Below are 12795 nucleotides of genomic sequence, written 5' to 3'. Positions count from 1 at the left end.
AATATATTTTTTTATAATTCTTAATTGAGCAAGAGTAATTTTATATAGCAAAGTATCTTAACTTTATTTGTAAAACATCATTTTAATTTTTTTTTATCTCTACCCGACGCAAAGCTGCCCATAACACAGGCCGCCTTTCTACGCTGAACGGCAAGGGAAAACCTTTACGCCAAATAAGACCCGAAGCGACAATCAAATCCACATAAACATAATTAATTTAATTATCTAGAGATAAATATTTTTATGAAATTGGATTTAATTTTTCGTAAAAGCAAATTACTAACTCTATCATGAGTTATTACAGCGCTACGTTCTAAACGAAACTGATGATGATGTCCTCTTGAACGATTTACGCCAAGGCGACCAATATATAGAGAGACATACTCGAATAGTTATAGTGCACAAGTGTGTGCGCGAACATACATGCAGTCTCTAATCCCCTTACTCTAATAATCCGATGGGAAGACAAAAACCAAAAGACCGGAGTGAGTTTAGGAGCACAACAAACGGCTTTACGTACTTTCTTAGTTAAGGCAGTGTACTGGCAATTTTCAGATTCCGGACTGCTACTGAGAATTTCTCAACAGAAAAACCCAATAGATTTTTAACAGATTTTAACCCAGGACCTCCAAATATGTAGCGTTGTAGTTAGCCACTATAAACACAACGCATTCAACTTCTTCAAATTTACTTCCACAGCAGAGTTATAAACTTGAAATTTAAGTAAAGAAAAAAGTTTAAGGTCACTATATTGATTCTTGTTTAGAAAATTGCCTATCAGTATCATTTTTACTAATTTTTTTAAGCCTGATGAGTATTTTTTTTGCGTTAAAACATTGCTGAGCAACTCTTTTTTATACAAAATTCTCACAATACTTATAAATATTAAAATGTTTTTTAAACGCGAATATGTGTAAAACAATAATTATTTTATCTTTGACTATTAAGCTAGTAAATTACTCAAAAATTGTTTTAAAACAAAACAGCTATTTCCTTCCTGCTTCCCATTCCTTCTTAAGTATACGCGAGCTGGTTCTCGATGTCACCGCCTAACTGTGACATCAATTCCATCGCGCACAAAGAAATTTGGCAACTCCTTTCTTTGTCGCACTTCCAAAAAATGGAATTCCTTACCAGCTCACGTGTTCCCCTCCTCTTACAACCCGGGTTCCTTCAAACGAGGCGTGAAGAGGCATCTTGCGGGCCGGCAAGGCGAAGGCGGCTAGTGCAGAACGTTCTTCCTGTCTGTACTGGCCGTCGTCGCGTTTGGACTCTACTACCACTTACCATCAGGTGGAGTAGTCATATCCCTCCCGGCGAATATAAAAAAAAAAGCTAAACATCACGACCATCATTTGTAAGAGCAAACCAACGACAGTATTTCTTTTGAATTAGTAAGCAGTTTTCTAGTAAAAAAAAGAATAGTTTAATTTATAGTGATATTTCTCTATTTCTTTTTTTTTTAAATCGGAAATCGCGAAATTTTTAAAGAGGTTTCTTTTTTTAATTCTCACATAAGAATAATATTTCACTACATATTATCAAACAGCCGCATCGATCCGTCTGTTTGAACGCGATAAATACCAAATGCCTAATATTACGGGTTTCACCAATGAACGAAATGATTCAAAGTTTTAGAAGAACCTTTATGTTATTATGACGATGATTGTCGAAGATCCCGAAAAAAACATGGCGTTCGGGGGCTTTACTGGAGTGCACCGTTAGCTACTCTATAGTATAAAGAATATAAGGAACATCATATTAAAGCAAATAAGACAAAAATGGTCTATATTTTACATCTATGTAGTTTTATTTATTTAGAAAATATACTAATGAAATAAACTTATTTTTATATATTTATATATATTTTATATATATATATTATCTGCAATGTTTGAAGTCGAAAGTTTTCAACCAATGCGCTGTTGATGATGGTGCATATTTGGTGCCGAAACGAAGACATTAAGCATGGCTATATAGAAGCATGGCTAGTCCACAAATTCAAGTAGCTCAGCTTACTATGGCGCTCCATAGTAAGCTATATCTAAAGTATACACTTTAGATAGGTCTTATGGAGAAATTTAGGTATCGATACAAATAATAATAATGTCCTCCACACCGATTTTATCCTTGGCGGCCAATCTCAAGAGAGATTAGCCAACGTAAGACATATTATAGTGCATAAGTATGTGCGCAGACACAGATGCCCTCTCTATTCCCTAACTCTCATAATCCGACGGCGATCCAACATGCCCGGAAATAGTTCAGACGCAGGACCAACGGCTTTAGGTGCTTTCCGAAGCATGGGAGTTTACATACTTCCTACTTCCAGACTGTGGGCTGCTACTGAAAATTTTCGACAGGAAAATCAATAACTTTTTATTGGCCCGACCTAGGTTTTGAATCTGGCCACTAGACTAACGAGGCAGTCAATACAATAATAAAGTTGATGCAATAATAACCTAATTGGATGGAATAATTATTCGTAATAATCGTTCTGAATGAATAACCCATCTAATTGTGGCGGGTGTCCCGTCCCCACTGCAAAACAAAAGAGAAATAAAATATAAGGAAATTAATGCGCAGTATTACCTACCTGGGTATATAACTGAGTATTTTCAGTATATCAAACAAAACGGAATTGTAATAATCAAGACGATAATAAAGGTTGGGTAGCTAATCAGTTCAGATCAAATTTGTAGCATATTATCTTTAAAAAAAAAGAGGTTTCAAAATAAAGAAGTAAAATTAACTGTACCTATGGCGGTTCATTTATCTGCACTTTAATGATGAATGTTCTGATAATATGTTTATTTAAAAAAACAGACTGATAAATGGGCCACCTAGTAAGAAATAATATTAAAAAACAACCTCTCTCTAGTACAAATGTTAAGAGCATACTACATAAGTAGGACGAATGCTTTTAGCTTGTAGGTAGATCTATTTGTGTTTATTTTCGTCGACATTATTATATGTAATATTATATGTGTATACCAGGAACCGCAAGTACAAGATGAAATATCTGGGTTTGATCCTGGACAGAAGATGGATCATCAACTTAAAAGGCTTAAAAGATAGGAGGTAACCCCGGGGCCGTGGATACATGATGTGGGATTCAGGCCCAGGCCACGGCCTCACTATCCTATATCAGACGGCTCTGAGATGGACGGCAGCAGGGATGGCCTCACGCTGCCGCACGCACTAGCGAGGATTGCCCCCCCCCCCTCTCCGTGCTAGATTACCTTCGCACCCTGAGGAGAGCTCCACCAAGCCACGAGCGGAGCACAGCAAGGGATGAGCCGAGGATGCGTTATATCGACACGATCCCGCAGCCTTTCCGAGTCATCCGTCCGATTCGCATAATTAAATTTTTATTTATTCATAAAATATTTAAAATAATATGTTTTTTATTTGAATTCGCTCTTCCTCTCTAACAAAAACTTTTCAAACAAGAGTGATAGGACCTTACTCGTTAGTGACGCCATCTGGTGTCAACAGAAACGATATCCCTCATTATATAAACAGTATAAACTCACACACAATTTTAATTGAAAAAGAGCAACACAAAGTATGATGAACTGGAATATTTACCCACAAAAGCTTACCTACAATACAGCAGATATACCAATATTATAAGTATTAAGTCCAAATAGTGAATTATTTTAATTTATCATATTTCAAAATAGCAATAATATTTAATTTTAAATAATATTTCAAAAAAATATCTCATTTTTATATTTTTTAATCTATATATTTACTATTATATGTTTTTTAACATACTGCGTTTGATATTTTATGTCAATTTATGGTATATACAAAATAACATAAAAATTATAGTGGCTTTATTTAGTTACATTACATATAGTTATTTTTAATTATTTATTATCATATTGTTTGCATATTTTTTAATGTATAATAATTAGTATTATCAATTCTATATAACCTGATAGAATACCAGTATCCGTAGACAGAGAAACTAAGTATTTAGTTTCTCTGTCTACGCCAGTACCAAACTAACTACAATAAAATCTATGTAATAAAGTAAAACTTTTATTCTTGTAAATATAAACTATTATTATGCGTTTCGAAATAAAATTTTCATTTCAAATACTTATTGATGCTTTTATATACAAAATAAAATCTTAAAACTCAGAAAGTTTAAGCCATCTATCTGTCAGTTTGACATCCAACTAAGCATCTACGTGGTAAAAAAGGTAGGCAACTTGATATCTCTTTTACTCATTGGTTCCTCGATTTAAAGGTGAATTTGAAATTTTTTCCGAGAAACTTTGTTTGTTTCCCTTACAATTTTAGAACTATTTTAAGTTACTATAACATATTATAAGCTTTTATTTACACTTTAAACAGTTATATTATTCGTAAGTAGTTATAGTAAACTTTTATTCAACCGAATTCCTAACCTAAGTAAATAATGTTTAAATTTTTTAAAGGTTATCGGTTAAAATATATGTCTTCAGGTTGTTTTTGAATAGCTTACCAAACGTTTTACAGGAATACTTTTTATTCCTGAATATAATTACTTTAAACATAATATTGCTACCATCATAATATTCCTATATTGCTAAAACTTTTAAAAGTTTTTGGTAGTTAGGATTATTTTATTATTATGTTATATAATCCATGCTTAATTATTGACATTATGATATCAAAATTTAAAATGTTTGTATTAATAAAACTTGTTTTCTTAAAAATTATCACGTAAAAATTCGTACTTTTCAGAAAATGTCTGCTTTAATTAATGAAAAAGTTTGGCTCGACAAAACAATCTACACAGATGCTGAACGAAACTACTATGAATCATTGTCAAAAGTAAGTAATTTTATAAAAGTAGGTGATTGCTAAAGCTAAATCATTCACATAAATATGTTCCTTTTCTTAATCTACCTTGTCTTTCTGACGGTGAAAACATGATATTAAACAAAAGTTTTGTTTTCCTAATTTAAGAATAATGCTTATGTACCTGTAAATAGCAACAGTAAAGTCTCCACGTGGTTGTATTTTATTTTTCTAAAGATGGTTATTCAATTTGTAACTCGTTAATTTTAAAACTTAAATATTTCATTTTAAATTAATTAGGGCCAAGTTTCTACAAGTGGATCATCTTTAGCTAGTGAAGTGGCTAAAGCTAGACAGCACATTAAAAATTCACTAGAATGTGTAAGTAATGTTTATACATACACTTATTTATCATAGGAAGACATTAATGAAAAATTAATAAACAATTATTATCAGCTTAATTAACAAAATTCAAAACGCTGGTCTTATTCTAATTTTCGCTATTTCTGCAGATGGACAGTGTTGCTGCCTTAGCTGGAGTTCCTAACACTGAAATTAACAACAAGCTAAATAATCTGGAAAAAGAAAATTCAGAATTAAAGAAGGCTATAGATGACTTGCGTAAACTAGTTATCAGTCTACAAGTAAGAGTTGAATCAATAGAGTCAGTTGGCTCTTCAAGCAACATTCAAGTTGAAACAACAAAAGTTAGTATAAGTTATAATTATTATAATTGAGTTAAGACTTACATTAATATGGAAATTTCAATATAATCTTAGAAAATAACATTTATTTTGCATTCTAACGTGGTTTTCAAAACTAAACTATGATATTACTAATTATTATATTATGATATATTTATAATAGATTACATATTTGTATAATTATGTCCAGAAAGCCACACCTCAAGAAGATTCAGATGATGGTGTTGATTTGTTTGGATCTGACGATGAAGAAGAAAGTGTTGAAGCAGCAAAAATAAGAGAAGAGAGACTTGCTGCATACAATGCAAAGAAATCTAAAAGTCAGTATTAGTTTTTCCAATATAATATAGATTAAACACATATTATATAGTAATGTTTACTAGAATTTAATTAAATGTTAATATTTAATTTCAGAACCTGTGCTCATTGCAAAATCAAACATAATATTGGATGTTAAGCCATGGGATGATGAAACCGACATGAAAGCTATGGAAGAAGCAGTAAGATCTATCAGCAATGATGGCCTTTTGTGGGGTGCTGCAAAACTTGTGCCTCTTGCATTTGGCATTCAAAAGTTGCAAATATCATGTGTAGTTGAAGATGAAAAAATATCAGTTGATTGGCTAACTGAAGAAATAGAAAAGTTTGAAGATCTTGTAAGTTTTAGAAAATTTTAACTTATTCATTAAAAAAATATTTTTTTTAAAAATTAAATAAAGATATTTTAGCAAGGAATTCCATACCTATGCAACACATTACAAAACCAATTGTCAAAGAACTGAAAACATTCATAAAAAGTAAAAGTTATTAGAAGACAAGTAATAGTGTAATTTTTTCTTTCAGGTACAAAGTGTGGATATTGCTGCTTTTAATAAAGTTTAAAATGTAAAAAATTGCTGTTATTAAATGGACATATTTCATTTATGTTTTATCTTTGTTATTTCCTTATTGAAAGAAATTGTTAAAATTCTCTTACTAGCATAGTTTAATGTAAAAGTGGCAGACTTAATACCTATTAACGCATTTAAAAGGGACCGGTCTATGTAAATTAACTAACAAAAAACTGCAAATGAAAAGAGTATTGTGATTCTATTCGAACTTTTCTATTTTCTTCTCTAATTCGCAAGGAAGACTAGCCAATTGGCTAGTCTAGGTTAACTACACAGGACATATTAATGTGGTCCACTATACTTTAACTCTGATAGGATTAGGATTAGAAGTCCAAGAGTTCAGGCGCTTGATCAACATCTTAATGCACATTAGAGCTATTTCCTAAGCAATGCAGTAGTAAACACTTCTAACTAAAGGCAGCTTCGGAAACAAAATGTTTTTAATGTCCAGATCTGAGAATATAACCCTGGATCTCAGAATGTGCAGCAAGGTAAGGTAGCCACTATATAAATAAGTAAAAACTTAAGTAGTTTAAGTTTATATAATATTCTCTTAAATTATCATTATAGAATGGATTAGAACAACCTTTTATTTTTAACGCCAAAAAATCGCAGTAAGCTTTTCCCCCACGGGAACAGTGAGAAGGTATGTGGGGCTCGCCGGTGTCCAAGGCGCCGAGTGTGCCCCGAACATCGGAATACCTATTAAAGTCCAGCGGTACCCTTTCCGTCTTAACGAGGAGCGCCACGGGATCGATTGCGCATGCTACCGTGACGTCCGGTTAGTACCTGCGTCAACCTGAACGAGAGAGTGCCTTGTTTCCTTTTGACCCAGAGACTCAAGTGTACGTGACGTACTGCCTCCACTGTCGTCAGGCCCAGGTTCTCCCATCGGGTGATCAGGGCTTGCTGGACTAGAGCCCTGATCCGCCCGACCTCCGACGACCCTGGACGGTCGCCCTGTTCCCAGGGCAGATTGCCTGCGAGATTAGACCAGTCTTACTCAACCTTTTCTTTATAGGAGCCACACGTGATAGTCATGGTATCGGTAGCCGCAAACTATACAAAATATTTAGGTAATTATTTCTTAAGATTAATTTCTCTAAGACAAAGCTGCATTTTTTAGCAACCACCTAAGTATTAATACCTAAATTAACCGTTAAAGTTTGTGGTATGTATAATATCTTATATGATTTAATTACAAATTACCACCGAAAACGTGGTTGTATATCTGTGAAAGGACAAACCTATTATACCTTTGCCTATTCCACGAGGAAAAAAAAAGACAGGTGTCGCATGTCATATCAATTTCTCTGTCTACGCAACATTGTCATTTGTCATCGATTTATTGTTGTTATCGTCAATCTCTCTTTGGTTATTAATTATTATTGATATTACTAATTGGTCATGATATGAGACAGTTTTCAATAAAGATATATATTATTTAATTCATTTCAAAACCCTATTTACAACTCTTGACGTGTTACGTTTCACATAGTTCGTCAATGATAACCTACAAATTTAAACATGATTTGTCGAAAGTGTAGCGGTCCCGGGTCACTTATAATTAGAAATGAGTATTGTTATTGTAATGACTGCTTCATTACCTATGTAAACCACAAATTTCGAGCATGTATTGGTAAAAATAAAACATTGTCGCCTAATGAGAAAGTCTTGATCTGTTTGTCTGGAGATGCAAGTTCTACAGTTTTATTGGATTTGATAAACGTTGGCATTTCTTTGGATAACCATAAAAAATTAAGAGTAATACCATATTTTTTGCATATTATAGGTATTGGTTTAGTTTATTTTTTATTAATAAAACAATGAAAAATAACAGCAAATACTAAATGTTATGTTACTTCCTTAAATAATGCTGTAACATTATTTAAATATTTCGTAATATTTATTTTAGTTTTTCTTTCAGAAAGAGATTTGGAAAGTAATGAAATATCTAAAGCGATAGTTGAACAATGTAAAAATTATAACTTTAACATTACTGTAGTGAATATTGAGGAATACTTTAATAAAAGTATTTTATGTAATAGTGACACAATGATAAACTATGCATCATCAATTTCAAAAAATATTTTATCGAACATACCCCCCTCCATCAGTGAAGATGTTTTAATGAAGATGAAACAAAACATTTTTATAAAGATTTCAAAAGAATTAAAATGTAGAATAGTTTTTACATCTGAAACAACTACTTTATTAGCCACACGATTGCTATCTAATATAGCAATTGGTCGAGGATCACAAATTGAAAATGATATTGTAAGTTTACTTTATGAATAATATAATTACTCACTTTGATTGTTGCATTGCCTTGAAAAGATGCTCTAAATAATTGAACATTTACAAATGTGATTTTGTAATCGCAATATTTTTTTGTGCCTGTGGTTAATTTAATCTAATGAAAAGCAAAAATTGACAATTTTAAATGAAAAATCATTTTAGGGGTTTGCTGATAGAAGAGAAGAGAATGTGAAAATATTAAGGCCAATGAGAGACATTACTAATGAGGAAATTGAACACTATTTAAGAATAAAAGAACTAAAACCTGCAACTAATATAATGGGTAAAGTATATGGAAATAGTTTACAATCAGTTATAAGAAGTTTTGTTTTGGATCTACAAGAAAACTATCCAGCCACTGTGTCAACAATATGTAAAACAGCAGACAAAATTAGTTCTGTAACCAATAATGATAATAAAAAGTGCACAATTTGTCAGGTGACTAATAAATTTCTAATACTTAAATTTTTTTTATGAAATTTAAATGCTTAATAATTAATTGTTTTTCAGAGTAACTTGGATTGTAATAACTTAAATCTGACAGCAATGGATGCTACTATGTTTTCAAGAAAAGTTTCTTCTAAAGTAACAAATTGTAATGAAAATTTACAACATATAGAGGAAGGGAATAATTTATTGTTTCCATTTATTTATGAAAAATTATGTTATTGTTGTAGTAGAAATATTTCTCATTTAAACGATCCAATGCTACAAACATTAATTTGTAGAAATGATGACAAATAAAGTCAAAAATAACATTATAAAATGGTTTTAATTTTACCTACATTTATAATTTACACATGCCAAAACAACATACTTACATTTATTTCTTTAACTAAGAGCTAAGCTTTTTCATTCTTTTATGTGTATTAATTGTTTATGTAATTGGTTGCAAGATTTAAGTAAGATTTAAGCCGAGATGGCCCTGTGGTAAGAACGCGTGAATCTTAACCGATGATCGTGGGTTCAAACCCGGGCAAGCACCACTGAATTTTCATGTGCTTAATTTGTGATTATAATTCATCTCGTGCTTTACGGTGAAGGAAAACATCGTGAGGAAACCTCCTGCATGTGTCTAATTTCACTGAAATTCTGCCACATGTGAATTCTACCAACCCGCATTGGAGCAGCGTGGTGGAATAAGCTCCAAACCTTCTCCTCAAAAAAGAGGAGAGGAGGCCTTTAGCCCAGCAGTGGGACATTCACAGGCTGTTACGGTTACGGTTTAAGTAAAAGTTACAGCCTGAAATATTCCACTGCTATACAACAGATTATCTTGGCCACTTTAGGTTGTATATAAAAATTAAATGTTTTTTATAAATTACTAGCGACTCAACCCGGTTAGTGTTCAGACCTTTCAATAGAAATATAATAACATATTATCTTATAGCAGCACAGGCCCTGGAAGCATAAGAACATTGGGGGGCAAGGCTTTTTACTAGCTTTACCGAAAACTATCGTCATAAATTAGCTCAATTACACAAAGTTCTAAAATGAGGTGCCCAAGCCTTCATGAGAATCAGATCAGTCTGTTTATTAGCGAAAACTGGACTAAGTACTCATCAATCAAGCAATCAATCTAAGCCTAGCTCAATCATAAAGACATATGTACAACTTTAAATATATATTATTATTTCTACAGTAGATTTAATGAATTTTTATATAAATCTGTAACATATTGGCCAAAATGGCCCAGTGATTAGAACACGTGACTCTTAACCTCTCCTGTTTCAAGTTCAAACCCAGACAAGCAGATCTGACCATCCAGATCCATGTGATTAATTTGTTTACAATTTTCATATCGTGTTCGGTGATGAATGAAAACATCGTAAAGAAACCTGTGTAGGATGAAAATCTGCCACAAGAGTCGACAACCGTATTGCAAAATTTACAGGTTTTTCTTTTTATATATTGGCGTTATATGAACGAATTGGCCAAAAATATTAAAATTTTCTGCAAATAAATCATGTACATAAAATTAATATACATACATATATGGCTGCGTTGTCACACACTTGCTTAACAGGTAATAAATCCGAGGTCCTGGATTCATATGCCGTATTGGGATATTATAAGTTTTTTTTGTCAAGATGTTTATAGTAACAGTCTAAAATTTGGGTGTTTACACTCGTGTATCAGAAAGCAGCGTTAATGTATTGGTCTTGCCCCTGAACTGTCTCCAGTTGAGTCAGATTGCCGTCTTATCAAATTATAAGAATGAAGGAAGTGTAATTATTTTTGCGCATTATAAAATCTCCTGCGCAGTAGCTATGCACCGATAGTCAGGTGCGACCGAAATCGGTCAGGACGTCATCATTTACATAAAATATTTGTTATATATTGAATGTTGTAAAATGTTCAAATATAAAAATAAATCAGTTTAATACAAGCATAAGGGACTTTATCACCTCAGGTGGCACATTGACAGTGAAAGGGCTTTATATTTCTTAAAATGCCAAATATGAGTGAAATTAATCGCTTACCTACAACAGCGGCACTTAAATACGCTGCTTTTCTAAAATAAATAAAAAATATTTAATGTAATTTCATTTTACAACATAACCCTAAAATGACAGCGGTTAATTTTAATAATACTTAGTACTCTGACAAATTCAATTAGTTAAAGTAACCGTTAATTTTTTTGCATATATTTGAATATATATAGTTTGACGAGCCGGTTGGCGTGGTTGGTAGATGCTTGCCTTTCACGCCGAAGGTTGTGGGTTCGATTCCCAGCCAGGACAGATATTTGTGTGCATGAACATGTCTGTTTGTCCTGAGTCTGGGTGTAATTATCTAAATAAGTATGTATTTACAAAAGAAAAATAGTATATGTAATATATCAGTTGTCTGGTTTCCATAATACAAGCTCTGTACAAGCTTAATTTGGGATCAGATGGCCGTGTGTGAAAAATGTCCCAGGATATTATTATTATTATTATAATTAGTACATACCAAAAACATTAATTCGGAACAACAAAAAATCACATAAAATTTTATATAAATTTAGAAATTGAGGCGGTGGTTATATTTTTTTGTTTTTAACTAAATATACTATCAATAGCTTTGCTAATTTTAGGGTATAAAGTTCTAACATCGGATCCGGAGAATAAAGCAAGTTAGTAATGGTGCCGATTCTGTAGACACAATCTTGAAATCTCTATTTATACACAAGGCGAAATTAGTGTTTACGAATCTGGTTTACTGGTATCTGTTACCGCATATGCATACTCACCCATACCGCGAATCGTCTCCTCAAAAAAATTGTGTAAACACAGACGAGGTTTTTTAGACATTTATGTGAAACTCCAATTTGGAACAAAAACTACAAGTTTTTGATTACAAAAATACAATTATTAAATTAAAAACACTTCAGTCATTTCAATTTTCACTACAAAATGTGCCGTCCGAAGTTCAAGAATCCGATTTGAATCAAATTTATTTTTATTTCATTACATGGGTTATCAAACTTGTTATTACTCATATGTATTTATAAAACCATGATGTCGTTAACGTTTGTTAATAATACTTTTTAATGCTTAAGTTATACACCTTAGAAGTTGTCCTGAGGTAATACTATGTATCTTCTTGATCAAAATTTTATATTATGATCGACAATTTTATTTCAAGAAATAAATATTTGAAATGATTTTACCTTTAACTTACTGTATTGAAAAGTACTAAAAATAAATTTAGTTTAGCTTTACCACTCAGTGTTATGATTTTCCGACATATACGTTTAGTTTTTGATGTATTTAATTTAAAAAAAAAACGGAATTAAGACCCTCCGTTTTTGAAGTTGGTTAAAAATAGGTATATAGTATCTTCAAAAGCATATTTTATAATAAACAAAAAATCCAAACCATTTCCAACCAGTTAGTTTTTTTATTAAGAATTTTGATGCATTAACTTGAAGTTATCACACTAAAAATAAATTATAATCAATGAGGCCCATTTTAATGTTGAAGATTGATTCGATTTAACTATATTATAGGACACTAACATAACTTACTAAAAATATACTAATAGAAGCAATATTTTATTGACATATCTAATCAAAATTAAATTTTACTGGTATTTGTATAAATCATGTAATGAAAAAACAG

At 31.8% G+C, this 12795-nt stretch overlaps 2 protein-coding genes across 5 annotated transcripts; both read left to right on the top strand.

The window, feature by feature from the left end:
- The first annotated feature begins 4177 nt into the window (after nucleotides 1–4177).
- Nucleotides 4178–6425, top strand: LOC126771568 (probable elongation factor 1-delta). 4 transcript variants are annotated; one of them, XM_050491526.1, is made up of 7 exons: nucleotides 4181–4261; nucleotides 4741–4830; nucleotides 5098–5178; nucleotides 5310–5504; nucleotides 5692–5821; nucleotides 5916–6157; nucleotides 6345–6425. In XM_050491526.1, exons 2-7 carry the CDS (start codon nucleotides 4744–4746, stop codon nucleotides 6381–6383), a joined length of 774 nt encoding a protein of 257 aa, XP_050347483.1. In that variant the 5' UTR covers nucleotides 4181–4261; nucleotides 4741–4743; the 3' UTR covers nucleotides 6384–6425. The 4 variants fall into 4 exon arrangements, with proteins under 4 accessions (XP_050347492.1, XP_050347483.1, XP_050347475.1 ...); XM_050491518.1 differs by having other exon boundaries at nucleotides 4231–4379; XM_050491535.1 differs by lacking the exon at nucleotides 5098–5178 and having other exon boundaries at nucleotides 4178–4261.
- A 1323-nt stretch (nucleotides 6426–7748) lies between these two features.
- On the top strand, nucleotides 7749–9446 carry LOC126769765 (cytoplasmic tRNA 2-thiolation protein 2). The gene is made up of 4 exons (XM_050488687.1): nucleotides 7749–7765; nucleotides 8319–8668; nucleotides 8852–9127; nucleotides 9200–9446. Exons 2-4 carry the CDS (start codon nucleotides 8447–8449, stop codon nucleotides 9431–9433), a joined length of 732 nt encoding a protein of 243 aa, XP_050344644.1. The 5' UTR covers nucleotides 7749–7765; nucleotides 8319–8446; the 3' UTR covers nucleotides 9434–9446.
- The last annotated feature ends 3349 nt before the right edge of the window (nucleotides 9447–12795 follow it).

This window comes from Nymphalis io, chromosome 1, assembly GCF_905147045.1.
Source record: "Nymphalis io chromosome 1, ilAglIoxx1.1, whole genome shotgun sequence".
In the NCBI taxonomy this organism is placed as follows: Eukaryota; Metazoa; Arthropoda; class Insecta; order Lepidoptera; family Nymphalidae; genus Nymphalis; species Nymphalis io.
This window is presented reverse-complemented; position numbering and strand designations above follow the sequence as displayed.

Excerpts from the sequence above, each read along its gene's own strand:
- LOC126771568 (XM_050491526.1), top strand. The coding sequence starts at position 4,744 with ATGTCTGCTTTAATTAATGAAAAAGTTTGGCTCGACAAAACAATCTAC. Across the intron at positions 4,831-5,097 it reads ACTATGAATCATTGTCAAAA|GGCCAAGTTTCTACAAGTGG; the intron begins GTAAGTAATTTT and ends TAAATTAATTAG. Across the intron at positions 5,179-5,309 it reads TTAAAAATTCACTAGAATGT|ATGGACAGTGTTGCTGCCTT; the intron begins GTAAGTAATGTT and ends CTATTTCTGCAG.
- LOC126769765 (XM_050488687.1), top strand. The coding sequence starts at position 8,447 with ATGATAAACTATGCATCATCAATTTCAAAAAATATTTTATCGAACATA. Across the intron at positions 8,669-8,851 it reads CACAAATTGAAAATGATATT|GGGTTTGCTGATAGAAGAGA; the intron begins GTAAGTTTACTT and ends AAATCATTTTAG. Across the intron at positions 9,128-9,199 it reads AAAAGTGCACAATTTGTCAG|AGTAACTTGGATTGTAATAA; the intron begins GTGACTAATAAA and ends ATTGTTTTTCAG.